The sequence below is a fragment of the Carcharhinus amblyrhynchos genome, unplaced genomic scaffold (genome assembly GCF_965287045.1).
Source record: "Carcharhinus amblyrhynchos unplaced genomic scaffold, sCarAmb.v2.hapA scaffold_43, whole genome shotgun sequence".
NCBI lineage: Eukaryota > Metazoa > Chordata > Chondrichthyes > Carcharhiniformes > Carcharhinidae > Carcharhinus > Carcharhinus amblyrhynchos.
Genome location: NW_027649784.1, coordinates 2,950,523 through 2,967,028, shown reverse-complemented (window position 1 = coordinate 2,967,028; position 16,506 = coordinate 2,950,523). Strand labels below are relative to the sequence as shown.

Below are 16,506 nucleotides of genomic sequence, written 5' to 3'. Positions count from 1 at the left end.
GTCACTTAATAGAAAAGGATTTTTTTTAAAAAAAATCCTCCCAGGCCACTGTATAAAAGCCACAGTGCAGGACGAGAGAGCGACAGATCTTCAAAACCAGAGGCGAAGGAAGATCCCAACATCTGCACAATTCAATCAGAGAAGGATTCGGAGCGAAACGGAAGGTATGAGTCTTCTTCAAGGAGTTGGGGCGGACGAGTCGAACCTTATATTAACCTGATTTATTCTTACGTGACAGAAATACGTAGATAATATTATACCTTAATATCTTGTACCATTTTTCTTTAGCTCCATCATCAGAGGCTGGATAGACTGGGACTCTTTTCTCTGGAGCATAGGAGGCTGAAAGGTGATCTTACAGAGGTCTTAATGAGGGGCACAGATCAGCGAGATAGTCAGTATCTTTTCCCAAAGGTAGGGGAGTCTAAAACTAGAGGGCACAGGTTTAAGGTGAGAGGGGAGAGATACAGAAGGGTCTAGAGGGGCAGTTTTTTCACACAGAGGGTGGTGAGTGTCTGGAACAAGCTGCCAGAGGTAGTAGTAGAGGTACGTACAATTTTATCTTTTAAAAAGCATTTAGACAGTTCCATGGGTACGATGGGTATAGAGGGATATGGGCCAAACACAGGCAACTGGGACTAACTTAGTGGTTAAAAAAAGGACAGTTTGGGCCAAAGGGCTGTTTCCATGCTGTAAACCTCTGGGAATCTATTCCTGGGAAACAGGTGTCGCTGGCTGGGCCAGCGTTTATTGCCCATCCCTAGTTACCCTTGTTCAGAGGACAGTTGAGGTGATGGCCCAGTGGGATTACGACCAGACTGTTAATCCAGAAACTCAGCTGATGTTCTGGGGGACCTGGGTTCGAATCCCACCACGGCAGATGGTGGAATTTGAATTCAATATTTAAAAATATCTGGAATTAAGAATCTCCTGATGACCCATTGTCGGAAAAACCCATCTGGTTCCTATAGGGAAGGAAATCTGCCGTCCTTACCCCGGTCTGGCCTACATGTGACTTCAGAGACACAGCAATGTGGGTGACTGTCATCTGCCCTCCAAGAGTGACCAGGGATGGATAATAAATGCTGGACCCAGCCAGCGACACCCATCTCCACAAATGAATTAAAAAAAGTTGAGGGAGAAACTACAAAAGGTTGTGAATGTAGCCCAATCCATCACACAAACCAGCCTCCCATCCATTGACTCTGTCTACACTTCCCGCTGCCTGGGGAAGGCAGGCAGCATAATTAAGGACCCCACACACTGAGGACATTCTCCCTTCCACCTTCTTCCGCATTGTTTCTTGTGCACTATACATACTGTTCATAGAGAAGGAAAGGAGAGGGTGTAGAATGTAGTGTTCTTGGTGTAGAGAAAGATCAACTTAATGCGAGGTAGGTCCATTCAAAAGTCTGACAGCAGCAGGAAAGAAGCTGTTCTTGAGTCGGTCGGTACGTGACCTCAGACTTTTGTGTCTTTCTCCCAACGGAAGAAGGTGGAAGAGAGAATGTCCGGGGTGTGTGGGGTCCTTAATTATACTGGCTGCTTTTCCCTGAGGCAGCGGGAAGTGTAGACAGAGTCAATGGATGGGAGGCTGGTTTGTGTGATGGATTGGGCTACATTCACGACCCTTTTGTCGTCCCTTGTGGTCTTGGTCAGAGCAGGAGCCCAGACCAAGCTGTGATACAACCAGAAAGAATGCTTTCTATGGGGCATCTGTAAAAGTTGGTGAGAGTCGTAGCGGACATGCCAAATTTCCTTAGTCTCCTGAGAAAGTAGAGATGTTGGTGGGGCTTTCTTAACTAGTGTGTCGGCATGGGGGGAACAGGGCAGGTTAGAATCATAGAATCCCTACAGTGCAGAAGGAGGCCATTCAGCCCATCGTGTCTGCTCTGACCACAATCCCACCCAGGCCCTATCTCCATAACGCCACTTAGTTACCCTAGCTGCTCCCTCTGACACTAAGGGTCAATTTAGCACAGCCAATCCCCCTAACCAACACGTCTTTCAGACGGTGGGAGGAAACTGGAGCGCCCGGAGGAAACTCACGCAGATATGGGGAGAAAGTGCAGACTCTGCACAGTGACCCGAACTGGGTCCCTGGCACTGAGAGGCAGCAGTGCTAACCCACTGTGTCACCGTGCCGCTGGGATTGAACCCGGGTCCCTGTGAGGCAGCAGCGCTAACCCACTGTGTCACCGTGCCGCTGGGATTGAACCCGGGTCCCTGTGAGACAGCAGCGCTAACCCACTGTGTCACCGTGCCGCTGGGATTGAACCCGGGTCCCTGGGGCTGTGAGGCAGCAGCGCTAACCCACTGTGTCACCGTGCCGCTGGGATTGAACCCGGGTCCCTGGGGCTGTGAGGCAGCAGCGCTAACCCACTGTGTCACCGTGCCGCTGGGATTGAACCCGGGTCCCTGTGAGACAGCAGCGCTAACCCACTGTGTCACCGTGCCGCTGGGCTTGAACCCGGGTCCCTGGGGCTGTGAGGCAGCAGCGCTAACCCACTGTGTCACCGTGCCGCTGGGATTGAACCCGGGTCCCTGGCGCTGTGAGGCAGCAGCGCTAACCCACTGTGTCACCGTGCCACTGGGATTGAACCCGGGTCCCTGGCGCTGTGAGGCAGCAGCGCGAACCCACTGTGTCACCGTGCCACTGGGATTGAACCCGGGTCCCTGGCGCTGTGAGGCAGCAGCGCTAACCCACTGTGTCACCGTGCCACCCCAACCAGATGAATGGTTAAAAATGGAAAGAGTTTGACAGGGTTGGAACGAGGGAGAGCAGAATTAATTGTACTGCTCTTGCAAAGGGCTAGCATGGCAGGATGGGCTGTAAGGCCTTGTTCCTTGCTGTATGTTTCTATGTTTTACCCCTGCGTTTACCCCCCCCCCCCTTCCTGTAGGCACTGGCACGGGGGGGAACGCCAGAATCTACCTGCTGCCCTGTCCGTTCCTGATGGGTAAGTTGTTGAGTTATACAGTGCTGAAGAGACCCTTCGGCCCATCGAAACTGCACTGACAAAACCATATTAAATCTACACCAATCTCACTTCCCTGCACTCTCCCATAACCATAAATGTTCTGATATGAGAGGGTTGGCTTATGAGGAGAGACTGAGCAGACTGGGGCTATACTCATTGGAATTCAGAAGAATGAAGGGAGATCTGAGAGAAACATACAAGATTGTATGTTTGGGCATTGGTGAGGCCGCAGCTGGAGTACTGTGTGCAGTTTTGGTCGCCGCACTTACGCAAGGATATTTTGGCCTTGGAGGGAGTGCAGAGGAGGTTTACTAGGCTGATACCGGAGTTGAGGGGATTGAGCTATGAGGAGAGGCTGAATAAACTAGGCTTGTACTCGTTAGAGTTTAGAAGAATGAGGGGAGATCTCATTGAGACGTATAAGATGATGAATGGGATGGATAGGATAGAGGTGGAGAGACTCTTCCCGCTCAGAAAGGACAGTAGGACTAGGGGGCACAGCCTCAAGATAAAGGGGGGGGCGGTTTAGAACGGAGTTGAGGAGGAACTTCTTCACTCAAAGGGTGGTGAATCTCTGGAATTCTCTGCCCGTTGAAGTGGTGGAGGCTGCCTCGCTAAATATTTTTAAGACGCGGGTTGATGGGTTTTTGATAAGAGAGGGGATTAAGGGTTATGGGGAGAGGGCGGGAATGTGGAACTGAGCCACGACAGATCAGCCATGATCTTATTGAATGGCGGGGCAGGCTCGAAGGGCTAGATGGCCTACTCCTGCTTCTATTTCTTATGTTCTTATAAAGAAGGGAATAGATAAGATAGAAGCAGGGAAGTTGTTTCCACTGGCAGGTGAAACTAGAACAAGAGAGCATGGCCTCAAAATACGGGGAAGCAGATTTAGGACTGAGTTGAGGAGGAACTTCTTCACACAAAGGGTTGTGAATCTGTGGAATTCCCTGCCCAGTGAAGCAGTTGAGGCTACCTCATTGAATGTTTTTAAGGCAAGGATAGATAGATTTTTGAATTAAGGGTTATGGTGAGTGGGTGGAGCTGAGTCCACAAAAAGATCAGCCATGGTCTTATTGAATGGCGAAGCAGGCTCAAGGGGCCAGGAGGCCGACTCCTGCTCCTAGTTCTTGTGTTCTTATTTTGAGTGCTCAAACATGTAACCTTTTAAACGTTGCGAGGTTTTCCACCTCTACTGGACAGCACGGTGACACAGTGGGTTAACGCTGCTGCCTCACAGCGCCAGGGACCCAGGTTCGATTCCAGCCTCGGGTCACTGTCTGTATGCAGTGTGCACGTTCTCCCTGTGTCTACGTGTGTTTCCTCCCACAGTCTATAGATGTGCAGATTAGGTGGATTGGCCGTGCTAAATTGTCCCTTAGTGTCTGAAGATGTGTGGGTTAGGGTGGATTGGCCATGCTAAATTGCCCCTTAATGTCCAAAGATGTGTAGGTTACGTGGATTGGCCATGCTAAATTGCCCCTTAATGTCCAAAGATGTGTAGGTTAGGTGGATTGGCCATGCTAAATTGTCCCTTAGTGTCCAAAGATGTGTAGGTTAGGTGGATTGGCCATGCTAAATTGCCCCTTAGTGTCCAAAGATGTGTAGGTTAGGTGGATTGGCCATGCTAAATTGCCCCTTAGTGTCCAAAGATGTGTAGGTTAGGGTGCATTGGCCATGCTAAATTGCCCCTTAGTGTCCAAAGATGTGTAGATTAGGTGGATCGGCCATGCTAAATTGCCCCTTAGTGTCCAAAGATGTGTAGGTTAGGGTGGATTTGCCATGTTAAATTGCCCCTTAGTGTCCAAAGATGTGCAGGTTAGGTGGATTGGCCATGCTAAATTGTCCCTTAGTGTTGGGGGGATTAACAGTCTAAATAGTGTTATGGGGATAGGGGCTGGGTGGGATTGTTGTTGGCGTGGGCTCAATGGGCCAAATGGCCTCCTCCTGTACAGTGACTCTATGATGTTCCCCTCCCAGGCATCGCGTTCCAGACTCCCACCGTCCTCTGACTGAAAAGCTATTCCCTCAAATCCCCTCTAAACCTCCGGCCCCTCGCTGTACGATGACCACCCCACCCCCCCGCACCCCCACCTCTCATGATTGACCCTTCAACCAAAGGGGACACCCCTCATAATCTGACAACACCTCCACCAGGTCGCCCCCTCCCCACCCCGCCCTCAGCCTGCTCTGCTGTGATGCGGAGAACCGAGTGCACAGCAAGATCCCAAGAAACAGCACCGTGATAAAGGCCACACCGTCCTCTTCACCGGCTTTCTCCAGGGCACCCCTCCCCACCCGTCGGACTGGTTAGCCTGGCAGGACCGGATTCATATCTCCATCCAAAGAGAAAGGTCAGCTCCTGTGACAGTGCGGCACTCCCTCAGTGGGCAGGGGGTTGGGGGGGATTCTTTTACACTGTAATCTCTGGAGGGGGTGGGAAGGGTGGAATGGAACCCACGACCCGCCTGAGTCCGAGGTGAGACAGCCGGAAATGTGAACTGACAGACGGAGGCCGTTCAGCCCATCTTGCCCGTGCCGTCCCTCCGTGAGAGCGGCTCGGCTGCCACCAGTCCCCACCCTCGCCCTCCCCGGCCCTGTGCCTTTTGTCTGGACTCTTCGACTGCAGTGGGCATCGGAGTAGATCCCTCATCTTGCCCAGCGCGATTGCCATCCGGGCGGGATTTGCTGCGGATCCGTGCGGCTCCCCGGGGGGGGTCAGGGAGGAGGCTTTTCCGGGTGAGTTAGGGTCTTTCCGGGATTCTCACCACAAAGCGGGGGGTTTCCTTGGGAATCAAGGGAAATCACCCCCGGGAGCAGGATCGGTGCCGCGGTTGGATTCCAGTTATACTGTCGGTTACGCCTGTCTCAGGCTGGTCACTAACACGTCCTTCTCCCACAGATGTTCCTGACCCAGTCCGCTGTCCGCTGCTACCTGCTGCTGTTGCTGCTTTCGCAGACAGGCTTTGGATGGCTGCTGAGCAGGGCCAAGAGACAGGTGAGATTGTGAGAGTGAGAAAGCGGCAGGGGGGGGGAGAGACAGAGAGGGAGAGGAGGAACGGGGTGAAGGGGGAGTTGGAGAGAGAGGAGTGGGAGGGACGGTGACAGAGAGAGAGAGATGGATAGAGAGAGAGAGAGACTGAGACGGAGAGAGAGAGAGAGAGAGAATGAGACGGAGAGAGAGAGAGAGAGAGAATGAGACAGTAGATGAATGGAAAGATTGAAATGGAAACAGACAAAGAGAAAGTGAAATGATGGAGAGAGAGTGAGACAGGGGGTGGCACAGTGGTTAGCACTGCTGCCTCACAGTGCCAGGGACCCGGGTTCAACTCCCAGCTTGGGTTGCTGTGTTATGTCTGTGTGGGTTTCCTCTGGGTGCTCCGGTTTCCTCCCACAGTCCGAAAGACGTGCTGGTTAGATGCTAAATTCTTCCTCAGAGTAACCAAACAGGCGCTGGAGTGTGGCAACTAGGGGATTTTCACAGTAACTTCATTGCAGTGTTAATGTAAGCCTTACTTGTGACACTGATAAACTTTAAAAGAGATCATAGAATAGAGAGAATCATAGAATCCCTACAGTGCAGAAGAAGGCCATTTGGCCCATCAAGCTTGTACCGATAACAACAGCACTCGATCCCTGCTAGCCCCCCTGACACTAAGGGTCAACTTACATGAGTAATCCACTTATCCCACACATCTTTGGACTGTGGGAGGAAACTGGAGCACCCAGAGGAAACCCACGCAGACACAGGGAGAACATGCAGACTCTACACAGACAGTACCCAAGCTGGGAACTGAACCCGGGTCCCTGGCACTGTGAGGCAGCAGCGCTAACCAGTGTGCCACTGTGATGGGCAGAGTGAGACAGATGGAGAAATGAACAGAGAGAGAGAGACAGAGACAGAGTGGGACCGAGAATGCGAGACAAAGGGAGTGAGACGGACAGAAAGAGTGTGAGATAGGGAGAGTGAGATATTGAGAGAAAGAGATAGAGAGAGAGTGAGATAGAGAGAGAGAGTGAGATGGAGAGTGTGAGAGAGAGATACAGAGAGTGAGAGAGAGAGAGAGACAGAGAGAGTCACGGGGGGGGGAGAGAAAGAGAGGGAGATGGACAGTGTGAGATAGAGAGAGAGAGAGAGAGTAAAAGAGAGAGAGAGAGATAGAGAGAGACAGAGAGAGATGGAGAGTGTGTGTGAGAGACAGAGAGAGAAAGTGAGACAGAGAGAGTAAGATGGAGAGTGTGAAAGACAGAGAGAGAGAGATGGAAAGACGGACAAAGAGAGAGTGAGATGGAGAGACAGATAAAAAGAGAGAGATGGACAGAGAGCAAGAGAGATGGACCGAGAGTGGGATGGAGAACGTGAGATAGGGAGAGAGAGAGAGATGGAGAGTGTGAGATAGGGAGAGTGAGACAGAGAGAGATACAGAGAGCAAGAGAGAGAGAGAATGAGATGGACAGAGAACAAGAGAGTGAGACAGAGAGAGACTGAGATGGAGAGACTGATAAAGGGAGACAGACAAAGAGAGAGTGATTTGGAGAGTGTGAGACAGAGAGAAGGACAGAGAAACAGACAAAGAGAGAGTGAGACAGAGAGACATTTAAAGAGAGACGGAGAGATGGACAGGGAGAGAGATGGACAAAGAGAGAGAGAAAGAGATGGATGGAGACAAAGAGAGGTGGAGAGTGTAAGATGGAGAAACAGACAAAGAAAGAATGAGATGGAGAGACAGAGAGATGGGTAGAGAGAGAGAGAGACAGTGAGAGAGACGGAGAGATGGGTAGAGAGAGAGAGACGGAGAGATGGGTAGCGAGAGGACGGAGAGATGGGTAGCGAGAGAACGGAGAGATGGGTAGAGAGAGACAGAGAGATGGGTAGAGAGAGACGGAGAGATGGGTAGCGAGAGAGATGGAGAGATGGGTAGAGAGAGAGAGAGACGGAGAGATGGGTAGAGAGAGAGAGATGGAGAGATGGGCAGAGAGAGAGATGGAGAGATGGGCAGAGAGAGAGACGGAGAGATGGGTAGAGAGGGAGACGGAGAGATGGGCAGAGAGAGACGGAGAGATGGGCAGAGAGAGACGGAGAGATGAGCAGAGAGAGAGATGGAGAGATGAGCAGAGAGAGAGATGGAGAGATGGGCAGAGAGAGAGACGGAGAGATGAGCAGAGAGAGAGATGGAGAGATGGGCAGAGAGAGATGGAGAGATGGGCAGAGAGAGATGGAGAGATGGGCAGAGAGAGAGATGGAGAGATGGGCAGAGAGAGAGATGGAGAGATGGGCAGAGAGAGAGACGGAGAGATGGGTAGAGAGAGAGATGGAGAGATGGGTAGAGAGGGACACGGAGAGATGGGTAGAGAGAGAGACGGAGAGATGGGTAGAGAGAGAGAGAGAGACGGAGAGATGGGTAGAGAGAGAGACGGAGAGATGGGCAGAGAGAGAGATGGAGAGATGGGTAGAGAGGGAGACGGAGAGATGGGTAGATGTCAGTACTGGCCCTTTGCTGTTTCTGTCTCCCATGTTGGAGGGTAAAGCTGTGAATCCTTTCCCAGGCTAACATTCCCCCTGACTGGGATTACGGACAATTACAGTTCACGGACAATGAGGATTACCTGGACAGTTACTCCGGGGTAATGAGTGAGCAGCGAGGAGCAAGGCGATCCCTCATTCCCAACTTCGGAAGACCCCTGGACCGGATCTTTTCGGAGAAGCAGACAGTGCCTCGAGCTCGCCAAGCCCCTCAGTAAGTCCCCTGTCTCTCTTAACCCTTCCCTCCGCTCCTCCCCGGGGGTCGGTGCTCTCACCTGCAGTGTAGCAGCGCAAGGGGGCCACGCACGCAAGGGGTCATCACACAGACTTTCCAGCAGAGAAACAGGCCATTCGGCCCCTCTGCTCCAAGCTGGCGTTCCTGTTCCAAACAAGCCCCTCATCCCTCTCTTCCTCCCACCGCTATCGATACTATTCACCTCCCCCACTCCCCGTGACAGCGAGTCCCACATTCTCCCCACTCCCCGTGGGACTGAGTCCCACATTCTCCCCCACTCCCCGTGGGAGTGAGTCCCACATTCTCCCCCACTCCCCGTAGGAGCGAGTCCCACATTCTCCCTCACTCCCCGTGACAGCGAGTCCCACATTCTCCCCACTCCCCGTGGGACTGAGTCCCACATTCTCCCCCACTCCCCGTGGGACTGAGTCCCACATTCTCCCCCACTCCCCGTGGGAGCGAGTCCCACATTCTCCCCACTCCCCGTGGGAGCGAGTCCCACATTCTCCCCACTCCCCGTGGGAGCGAGTCCCACATTCTCCCCACTCCCCGTGGGAGTGAGTCCCACATTCTCCCCCACTCCCCGTGGGAGCGAGTCCCACATTCTCCCCCACTCCCCGTGGGAGCGAGTCCCACATTCTCCCCACTCCCCGTGGGACTGAGTCCCACATTCTCCCCCACTCCCCGTGACAGCGAGTCCCACATTCTCCCCACTCCCTGTGGGAGCGAGTCCCACGTTCTCCCCACTCCCCATGGGAGCGAGTCCCACATTCTCCCCACTCCCCGTGACAGCGAGTCCCACATTCTCCCCACTCCCCGTGGGAGCGAGTCCCACATTCTCCCCACTCCCCGTGGGAGCGAGTCCCACATTCTCCCCACTCCCCGTGACAGCGAGTCCCACATTCTCCCCACTCCCCGTGGGAGCGAGTCCCACATTCTCCCCACTGCCCGTGGGAGCGAGTCCCACATTCTCCCCACTCCCCTTGGGAGCGAGTCCCACATTCTCCCCACTCCCCGTGGGAGCGAGTCCCACATTCTCCCCCACTCCCCGTGACAGCGAGTCCCACATTCTCCCCACTCCCCGTGGGAGCGAGTCCCACATTCTCCCCACTCCCCGTGGGAGCGAGTCCCACATTCTCCCCACTCCCCTTGGGAGCGAGTCCCACATTCTCCCCACTCCCCTTGGGAGCGAGTCCCACATTCCCTACCTCTCCCGTGGGAGCGAGTCCCACATTCTCCCCCACTCCCCGTGACAGCGAGTCCCACATTCTCCCCCACTCCCCGTGGGAGCGAGTCCCACATTCTCCCCCACTCCCCGTGGGAGTGAGTCCCACATTCTCCCCCACTCCCTGTGGGAGCGAGTCCCACATTCTCCCCACTCCCTGTGGGAGCGAGTCCCACATTCTCCCCACTCCCCGTGGGAGTGAGTCCCACATTCTCCCCCACTCCCCCGTGGGAGCGAGTCCCACATTCTCCCCCACTCCCCGTGGGAGCGAGTCCCGCATTCTCCCCACTCCCCGTGGGAGTGAGTCCCACATTCTCCCCCACTCCCCGTGGGAGCGAGTCCCACATTCTCCCTCACTCCCCCCATGGGAGCGAGTCCCACATTCTCCTCACTCCCCGTGGGAGTGAGTCCCACATTCTCCCCCACTCCCTGGGTGAAGAAGATTCCCCTCAACTCCCCAGGAGATTCATGAGTCACTTGTATGGATTCACTTGTCTTGGATGGATGGTGCTACTGGTTCTGGCCCTCGGAGTGGAAACATCTTCTCCTCCCTGTCCGGACCCTGTGTCCGAGGATTGGGGGTGCTGTTATTCCAGAGATGGAGTGAGGCAGTCTTGGAGATGATCAGAAACTCGATCCGGGGGCTATGGCGCTAGGATTGGCAGCTGGATATGTGTCGCTCTGTGGTCTGACGCCAGTATTTTGTTGACCGAGAGTCATAGAGGTTTACAGCAGGGAAACAGGCCCTTCTGCCCAACTTGTCCATGCTGTCCCTTTTGTTTTTGAAACCCTAAGCTAATCCCAATTGCCCGCATTTGGCCCATATCCCTCTATACCCATCGTACCCATGTAACTTTCTAAATGCTTTTTAATTGCCCCTCTGGACACTTCTGTATCTCTCCCCTCTCACCTTAAACCTGTGCCCTCTAGTTTTAGACTCCTCTACCTTTGGGAAAAGATACTGACTATCTTGCTGATCTGTGCCCCTCATTATTTTATAGATCTCTATAACATCACTCCCTCAGCCTCCTACACTCCAGAGAAAAGTCCCAGTCTATCCAGCCTCTCCTTATAACTCAATCCATCAAATCCCGGTAGCATCCCAGTAAATCTTTCTCGTTTAATAATATCCTTTCTACTCTTCCGACAGGAGGCGGATATCCACTCCTCTGGATCAAATCGGTGGTTCCCACTTGGCTCACAGGAGGGTGAGTAGCCCCATCCCCTTCACTCAGTGGCTCAGACGGGGAACTCGTAGGTTTTGGTGTTCCCAGGTATTTGCTGTCCCTTGTCCCTCGAGATGGAAGCGGTCCTGGGTTTGGAAGGTGCTGTCGAAGGAACCTTGGTGACTTGCTGCAGTGCATCTTGTAGATGGTGTATCTTGTAGATGGCGCACACGGCTGCTACTGAGAGTGGAGAGAGTGAAGTAAAAAAGCAAAGTAAAAAGTTTATTTATTCATCACAAGTAGGCTTACATTAACACTGCAATGAAGTTACTGTGAAAATCCCCTAGTCCCCACACTCCGGCGCCTGTTCAGGTAACACTGAGGGAGAACTTAGCACGGCCCAATGCACCCTAACCAGCACGTCTTTCAGACTGTGGGAGGAAACCGGAGCACCCGGAGGAAACCCACGCAGACACGGGGAGAATGTGCAGACTCCATACAGACAGGGACCCGAGCTGGGAATCGAACCCAGCCTGCTTCACCATCATGGCTGATGATCCAACTCAATAGCCTCATCCTGCTTTCTCCCCATAACCTTTGATCCCATTCACCCCCAAGTGCTGTAACCAGCCGCCTCTTGAATACATTCAATGTTTGGGCATCAACTACTTCCTGTGGGAATGAATTCCACAGACTCACCGGGTGAAGAAATGTCTCCTCACCTCCGTCCTAAATGGTCCACCCTGAATCCTCAGACTGTGATCCCTGGTTCTGGACTCCCCCCACCATCGGGAACATCCTCCCTGCATCTACCCTGTCCAGTCCTGTTAGAATTTTATAAGTCTCTATGAGATTCCCCCCTCATTTGTCTGAACTCCAGTGAAAACAATCCTAACCTGGTCAATCTCTCCTCGTACATCAGTCCCTCCATCCCCGGAATCAGCCTGGTAAACCTTCACTGCACTCCCTCCAGAGCAAGAACATCCTTCCTCAGTAAAGGAGACCAAAACTGCCCACAATACTCTAGGTGTGGCCTCACCAAGGCCCCTGGATAATTGTAACAACACATCCCTGCCCTCGGATGGGTCTTTACAGTCTGAAATCGAGCAAGTCTGTAAAATCCCCCCCTCAGAATCGACGATGCGACGTTTTGTCTCACTGCAGGAACTCTCGCTAACTCTTAACCTTTCTCCTTCAGGAATATCCGGACACAGAGTGGGATTACAATGACAACGAAGCTTCCGAACCCACGATTGAAAATGGCCAACAATATTAACCGAAATTTGGCATGTCCGCTACGACTCTCACCAACTTTTACAGATTTCTTTCTGGTTGTATCACAGCTTGGTCTGGGCTCCTGCTCTGCCCAAGACCGCAAGGAACCACAAAAGGGTCGTGAATGTAGCCCAATCCATCACACAAACCAGCCTCCCATCCACTGACTCCGTCTACACTTCCCGCTGCCTCGGAAAAAGCAGCCAGCATAATCAAGGACCCCCGATATTCTCTCTTCCACCTTCTTCCGTCGGGAAAAAGATATAAAAGTCTGAGGTCCCGTACCAACCGACTCAAGGACAGCTTCTTCCCTGCTGCTGTCAGACTTTTAAATGGACGTACCTTGCGTTAAGTTGATCTTTCTCTACACCCTAGCTGTGACTGTGACACTACATTCTGCACCCCCTCCTTTTCTTCTCTATGAACTGTATGCTTTGTCCATATAACGTGCAAGAAACAATACTTTTCACTGTATCCCAATACATGTGACAATAATAAATCAAGTCATATGAAAATCTGACCTGATTACAGATCTTGTGTAACGCTGTTTGTGTGGAGTCTGTAATTCTCCCCTGCGTGGGTTTCCTCCGGGTGCTCCGGGTTCCTCCCACAGTCCGAAAGATGTGCTGGTTAGGATGCTAAATTCTCCCTCGGTGTTACCCGAACAGGCGCTGGAGTGTGGTGAGTAGGGGGGTTTTCACAGTAGCTTCTGGTGACACTAATAGAAAAAAACTATAACTTTTACTCTATGAATAGTATGCTTTGTCTGTATACTTTTCACTGTATCCCAATACATGTGACAATAATAAATCAAATCAAAATCAGGCCTGACTATAGAGGGATCTAGATAGGCTGGGCGAATGGGCCAGGAACTGGCAAATGGAATTTAATGTTGGCAAGTGCGAGGTGGTCCACTTTGGTAGGAATAATGGTAGGAAGGACTATTACTTACATGGCGAAAAACTGCAGCATGCGACAGTGCAGAGGGACCTCGGGGTCCTTGTGCATGAGTCGCAAAAACCCAGCTTGCAGGTGCAGCAGGTGATCAGGAAGGCGAATGGGATGCTGGCCTTCATAGCAAGGGGGATTAAATATAAAAGTAGGGAGGTCTTGCTGCAGCTGTATAGGGCATTGGTGAGGCCGCAGCTGGAGTACTGTGTGCAGTTTTGGTCGCCGCACTTACGCAAGGATATTTTGGCCTTGGAGGGAGTGCAGAGGACGTTTACTAGGCTGATTCCGGAGTTGAGGGGGTTGAACTATGAGGAGAGGCTGAATAAACTAGGCTTGTACTCGTTGGAGTTTAGAAGAATGAGGGGAGATCTCATTGAGACATATAAGATGATGAATGGGATGGATAGGATAGAGGTGGAGAGACTCTTCCCGCTCAGAAAGGACAGTAGGACTAGAGGGCACAGCCTCAAGATAAAGGGGGGGCGGTTTAAAATGGAGTTGAGGAGGAACTTCTTCACTCAAAGGGTCATGAATCTCTGGAATTCTCTGCCCGTTGAAGTGGTGGAGGCTGCCTCGCTCAATATTTTTAAGACACGGGTTGATAGGTTTTTGATAGGCAAGGGGATTAAGGGTTATGGGGAGAGGGCGGGAATGTAGAACTGAGCCACGACAGATCAGCCATGATCTTATTGAATGGCGGGGCAGGCTCGAAGGGCTAGATGGCCTACTCCTGCTCCTATTTCTTATGTTCTTATTATGTTCTTATCACGTGTAACCTTATCCTGAGAGTTTGAAGTTGTAATCAAATGGTTGTTTCACTCTTAGCATGCATGCGAAACATTGCTTTCTCAGCTTACATATTTGCAGCGTGTGTAGGGAGACAAAAAAGCTTGCATTTTTGTAGCGCCTTCCCTAACCTCTGTGCTCCAAAGCTAACAAGGTATTTTTGTGACGTCTAATTGTTGCAATTTAGGAAACTTGACAGCCATTTTGTGCACAGCAAGCTCCCACAGGCAGCAGTCTGATAAATGTCCACACTGTGTGTTTTTATTGGTGTTGTTTGAGGGATAATTTTGGTCCAAAGCAGCTGGGAGGATTGTCCAGCTGTTCCCCAACTCATGGCATTGGGATCCAATTCCCTTCAGCTGAAAGGGGAGGTAGGTTCATACTTGTCTGAAAGATAGTGCGGTGCTCCCTCAGCACTGACCCTCTGACAGTGCGGCGCTCCCTCAGCACCGACCCTCTGACAGTGCGGCGCTCCCTCGGCACCGACCCTCTGACAGTGCGGCGCTCCCTCGGCACCGACCCTCTGACAGTGCGGCGCTCCCTCGGCACCGACCCTCTGACAGTGCGGCGCTCCCTCGGCACCGACCCTCTGACAGTGCGGCGCTCCCTCGGCACCGACCCTCTGACAGTGCGGCGCTCCCTCGGCACTGACCCTCTGACAGTGCGGCGCTCCCTCGGCACTGACCCTCTGACAGTGCGGCGCTCCCTCGGCACTGACCCTCTGACCGTGCGGCGCTCCCTCGGCACTGACCCTCTGACAGTGCGGCGCTCCCTCGGCACTGACCCTCTGACCGTGCGGCGCTCCCTCGGCACTGACCCTCTGACAGTGCGGCGCTCCCTCGGCACTGACCCTCTGACAGTGCGGCGCTCCCTCGGCACCGACCCTCTGACAGTGCGGCGCTCCCTCGGCACTGACCCTCTGACAGTGCGGCGCTCCCTCGGCACCGACCCTCTGACAGTGCGGCGCTCCCTCGGCACCGACCCTCTGACAGTGCGGCGCTCCCTCGGCACCGACCCTCTGACAGTGCGGCGCTCCCTCGGCACCGACCCTCTGACAGTGCGGCGCTCCCTCGGCACTGACCCTCTGACAGTGCGGCGCTCCCTCGGCACCGACCCTCTGACAGTGCGGCGCTCCCTCGGCACTGACCCTCTGACAGTGCGGCGCTCCCTCGGCACCGACCCTCTGACAGTGCGGCGCTCCCTCGGCACTGACCCTCTGACCACACACAGGCCCCGCCCACAAAGACAATCACCACCGACAGGCCCCGCCCACAGAGACTGGCACCGCCCATAGAGATAGCTCCGCCCACAGAACCAATCACTGCTGACAGTCTGTCCCCGCCCACTGGGACAGACCCCGCCCACAGAGACAATTTCTTGAAAGACTTGAATAGCAGATTAGCTGTAAAGACTCGCATTTATAGACCCTGATCAGAACTTTCCTCACACCTGAGGAAGGAGCAGCGTTTCCCAAAGCTTGTGGGTTTACTACCAAATAAACTGGTTGGACTTTAACCCGGTGTTGTGAGATTTCCTATTGTGTTTACCCTAGTCCAATACCGCCATCTCCACATCATGCCCCGCCCATAGAATCAGGCCCCGCCCACAGTGACAGTCCCCGCCCACAGAGACAATCACCGCCCACAGAGACAGGGCCCGCCCACAGAGACAGTCCCCGCCCATAGAGACAGGACCCGCCCATAGAGACAGGACCCGCCCACTGTAAAAAGTCTGACAACACCAGGTTTTAGTCGAACCGATTTATTTGATAGTAAACGCACAAGCTTTCGGGTTAGTCCCTTCGTCAGGTGAATGGAGAGTTCTGGCCTCAGACAGAGCATATAAAGCACAGACAGTTTACAGATTACTGATTAGAATGTGAGTCTTTACACCTAACCTGCTGTTCAAGTCCTGAAGTGGCCGACAATGAACAGCAGGTTAGGTGTAAAGACTCACATTCTAATCAGTAATCTGTAAACTGTCTGTGCTTTATATACTCTGTCTCAGGCCAGAACTCTCCATTCACCTGACGAAGGGACTAACCCCGAAAGCTTGTGAGTTTACTATCAAATAAATCGGTTGGACTAAAACCTGGTGTTGTCAGACTTTTTACTGTGTTTACCCCGGTCCCAACGCCGGCATACCCACATCCCGCCCATTGGGACAGGCCCCGCCCAGAGAGACAATCACTGCTGACAGAGACAGGCCCCGCCCACAGAGACAGGCCCCGCCCACAGAGACAGGCCCCGCCCACAGAGACAGGCCCCGCCCACAGACGATCACTGCTGACAGAGACTGTCCTCGCCCACAGAGACAGGCCCCGCCCACAGACGATCACCGCTGACAGAGACTGTCCCCGCCCA

The 16,506-nt window shown here is 53.2% G+C and overlaps 1 protein-coding gene across 1 annotated transcript; it reads left to right on the top strand.

Moving 5' to 3' along the window:
* The first annotated feature begins 320 nt into the window (after positions 1 to 320).
* Positions 321 to 12,897, top strand: LOC145337101 (uncharacterized). The gene is made up of 5 exons (XM_080181856.1): positions 321 to 349; positions 5,884 to 5,979; positions 8,529 to 8,719; positions 11,116 to 11,173; positions 12,330 to 12,897. The coding sequence occupies exons 2-5, from the start codon at positions 5,884 to 5,886 to the stop codon at positions 12,405 to 12,407; spliced, it is 423 nt and encodes a 140-aa protein (XP_080037982.1). The 5' UTR covers positions 321 to 349; the 3' UTR covers positions 12,408 to 12,897.
* Positions 12,898 to 16,506: the final 3,609 nt, after the last annotated feature.